Below are 2,500 nucleotides of genomic sequence, written 5' to 3'. Positions count from 1 at the left end.
GTAAGTGTTACAATGTTGCCAAAGCAGTAGTTACATGAAAAGAATTCGCAAGTAATAATTATAACAATAGACATGGACTACGGAGAATAATACAAATAATAGAACATTAGAGCACACACACACACATACTCACACACACACACACACACCCACCCACGCCGCACGCTCCACCCCCTCCCCCAACATACACACACTAGCACACAATGGAGAAAGAAAAAAAAAAAAGAACGAAAGAAAGAAAAGATAAATATACATATTGGGTTGCCTAGTGACTGTCTCGTGCTTTATGGCATTCTGTGACATATCGTGCCGCTAGTACTGATAAGGTTGGGTACTCTCCTAATAAGTATTTAATTTGAGGGTCATTCTGTAAATTTCTAAAATTTGGGATTATTTTTTTTTTAATTTTTGTGAAATATATCTCTCTCTCTCTCGCTCTTGCTCAGCTCCAGCGTCTGAAGCGCTCGCTCTCCCTGAAGGCGGTCATGAGGAGTAAGAGTGTCGATAACTTCTTCCAGCGCTCCCACCCCCCTCCCCAGCCAGAGCCGCGGCCCCCACCCGACCTCATCGCCGAGCAACCGGCGCCCACCGTGCTGGAGCCCTGCCCCCCATCGTCCCCGGCAACCATCCCGGAGTGTTCGCCGTCGCTGTCGCCCTCGCTCAGCCCCAACCCCTCGCTGTGCTCCCATTCGCCGTCGCTGAGCCCTTCGCTGTCACTCAGCTCCAAGGGCCCGCCCACCCCACAGAGGACGCACTGCTTCCAGGAGCACATGTTCCGGCGGCCCACACTATGCCAGCAGTGCCAGCAGATTATTACAGGTAACACACGAGTACACACACACACACACACACACACACACACACACACACACACACACACACACACACACAAACACACACACACACATGCTAACACACACACACACACAGGCTAGCACACACACACACACACACATACACACACACACACACACACACATCAACACACACACACACAGGCTAGCACACACACACACACACACATACACACACACACACACACACACATCAACACACACACACACACACACACACACACACACACACACACACACACACACACACGCATGCTAACACACACACACAGGCTAGCACACACACACACACACACACACACACACACACACACACACACACACACATCAACACACACACACACAGATATGTTATACACATTTTAAGCCTCATCATCCTCAGAGAGAAAGACATAAAGGCCTGGTCCCTACGGCAACAGAGGCAATCCATAATTCCTTTCACACACATACTAAAGTAACACACAGAGTTACTTTAAAGTCTGCTGTTGCCCACACACACACACACACACAAACACACGCACGCACACACACACACACACGCACGCACACGCATTCACGCACACACACAAACAAACACACACACACACACCTCGGATGCAGGCTGACGTAGTACAGTAAAACTGACCTTTGGAAATTGTATTCACTGTGGCACCGATAAACGTTCAGTTGCTGCACTTTTTACCAGGAAATCACTTGGGTAAAATTGATGTGAAGAAACACACCTATTTACACACAATCTCTGCCCTTCTCAATTCAGCACAAATACATTCAGAGTTGTTCTATTAGCATGACTGGATACAGTATTGCTGAACGCAAGTGTTTGAATAAGATTGTCATATAACAAGCAGCTGAAGGCATTTCCTAATAAAGTTTGGCTATTTTTACACTTACATCAAAGATGTTCAAAGATTTTCATCAAGTTGTTTTTGTTCTCTCTCTCTGTCTTTCCCTTTATCTCTCTTTTTCCCTCTCCCTGTGTCTCTGTCCCTCTCTCCCTCTCTCTCTCTCTTTCTCTCTCTCTCTCTCTCTCTCTCTCTCTCTCTCTCTATCTCTAGGTAACTCTAAGCAGGGTCTCCGCTGTAAGACCTGTAAGCTGGGCACTCACCTCTGGTGCTCCTCTGAACTCTCCCAGCAGCCCTGCAACGGCAAGGTGAGCCTCCAGCTGCCATCTTAATACTCATGGTTATAGTATTAGGATCCTCATGGATATGGCTATAGTATTAAGATCCTCATGGATATGTCTATAGTATTAGGATCCTCATGGATATGTCTATAGTATTAAGATCCTCATGGATATGGCTATAGTATTAAGATCCTCATGGATATGGCTATAGTATTAAGATGCTCATGGATATGGCTATAGTATTAAGATCCTCATGAATATGGCTATAGTATTAAGATGCTCATGGATATGGTTATAGTATAACTGTAAGATGCTCATGGCTATGGTTGTAGTATTAAGATGCTCATGGCTTTGGTTATAGTATTACTGTAAGATGCTTATGGCTGTAGTATTAAGATGCTCATGGCTATGGTAGTATTAAGATGCTCATGGCTATGGTTGTAGTATTAAGATGCTCATGGCTATGGTAGTATTAAGATGCTCATGGCTATGATAGTATTAAGATGCTCATGGCTATGGTTAT

At 45.2% G+C, this 2,500-nt stretch overlaps 1 protein-coding gene across 1 annotated transcript in view; it reads left to right on the top strand.

Moving 5' to 3' along the window:
* LOC121700296 (SH3 and cysteine-rich domain-containing protein 2-like) overlaps positions 1-2,500 on the top strand; it is a 42,580-nt gene that overhangs the window by 13,023 nt on the left and 27,057 nt on the right. Inside the window, exons 2-3 of the mRNA XM_042083195.1 lie at positions 447-819; positions 1,910-2,004. Of these exons, the coding sequence (XP_041939129.1) occupies positions 447-819; positions 1,910-2,004 (468 nt within the window). The remainder of the gene's footprint in view (positions 1-446; positions 820-1,909; positions 2,005-2,500) is intronic.

This window comes from Alosa sapidissima, chromosome 24 (assembly GCF_018492685.1).
Source record: "Alosa sapidissima isolate fAloSap1 chromosome 24, fAloSap1.pri, whole genome shotgun sequence".
Lineage (NCBI taxonomy): Eukaryota > Metazoa > Chordata > Actinopteri > Clupeiformes > Clupeidae > Alosa > Alosa sapidissima.
This window is presented reverse-complemented; position numbering and strand designations above follow the sequence as displayed.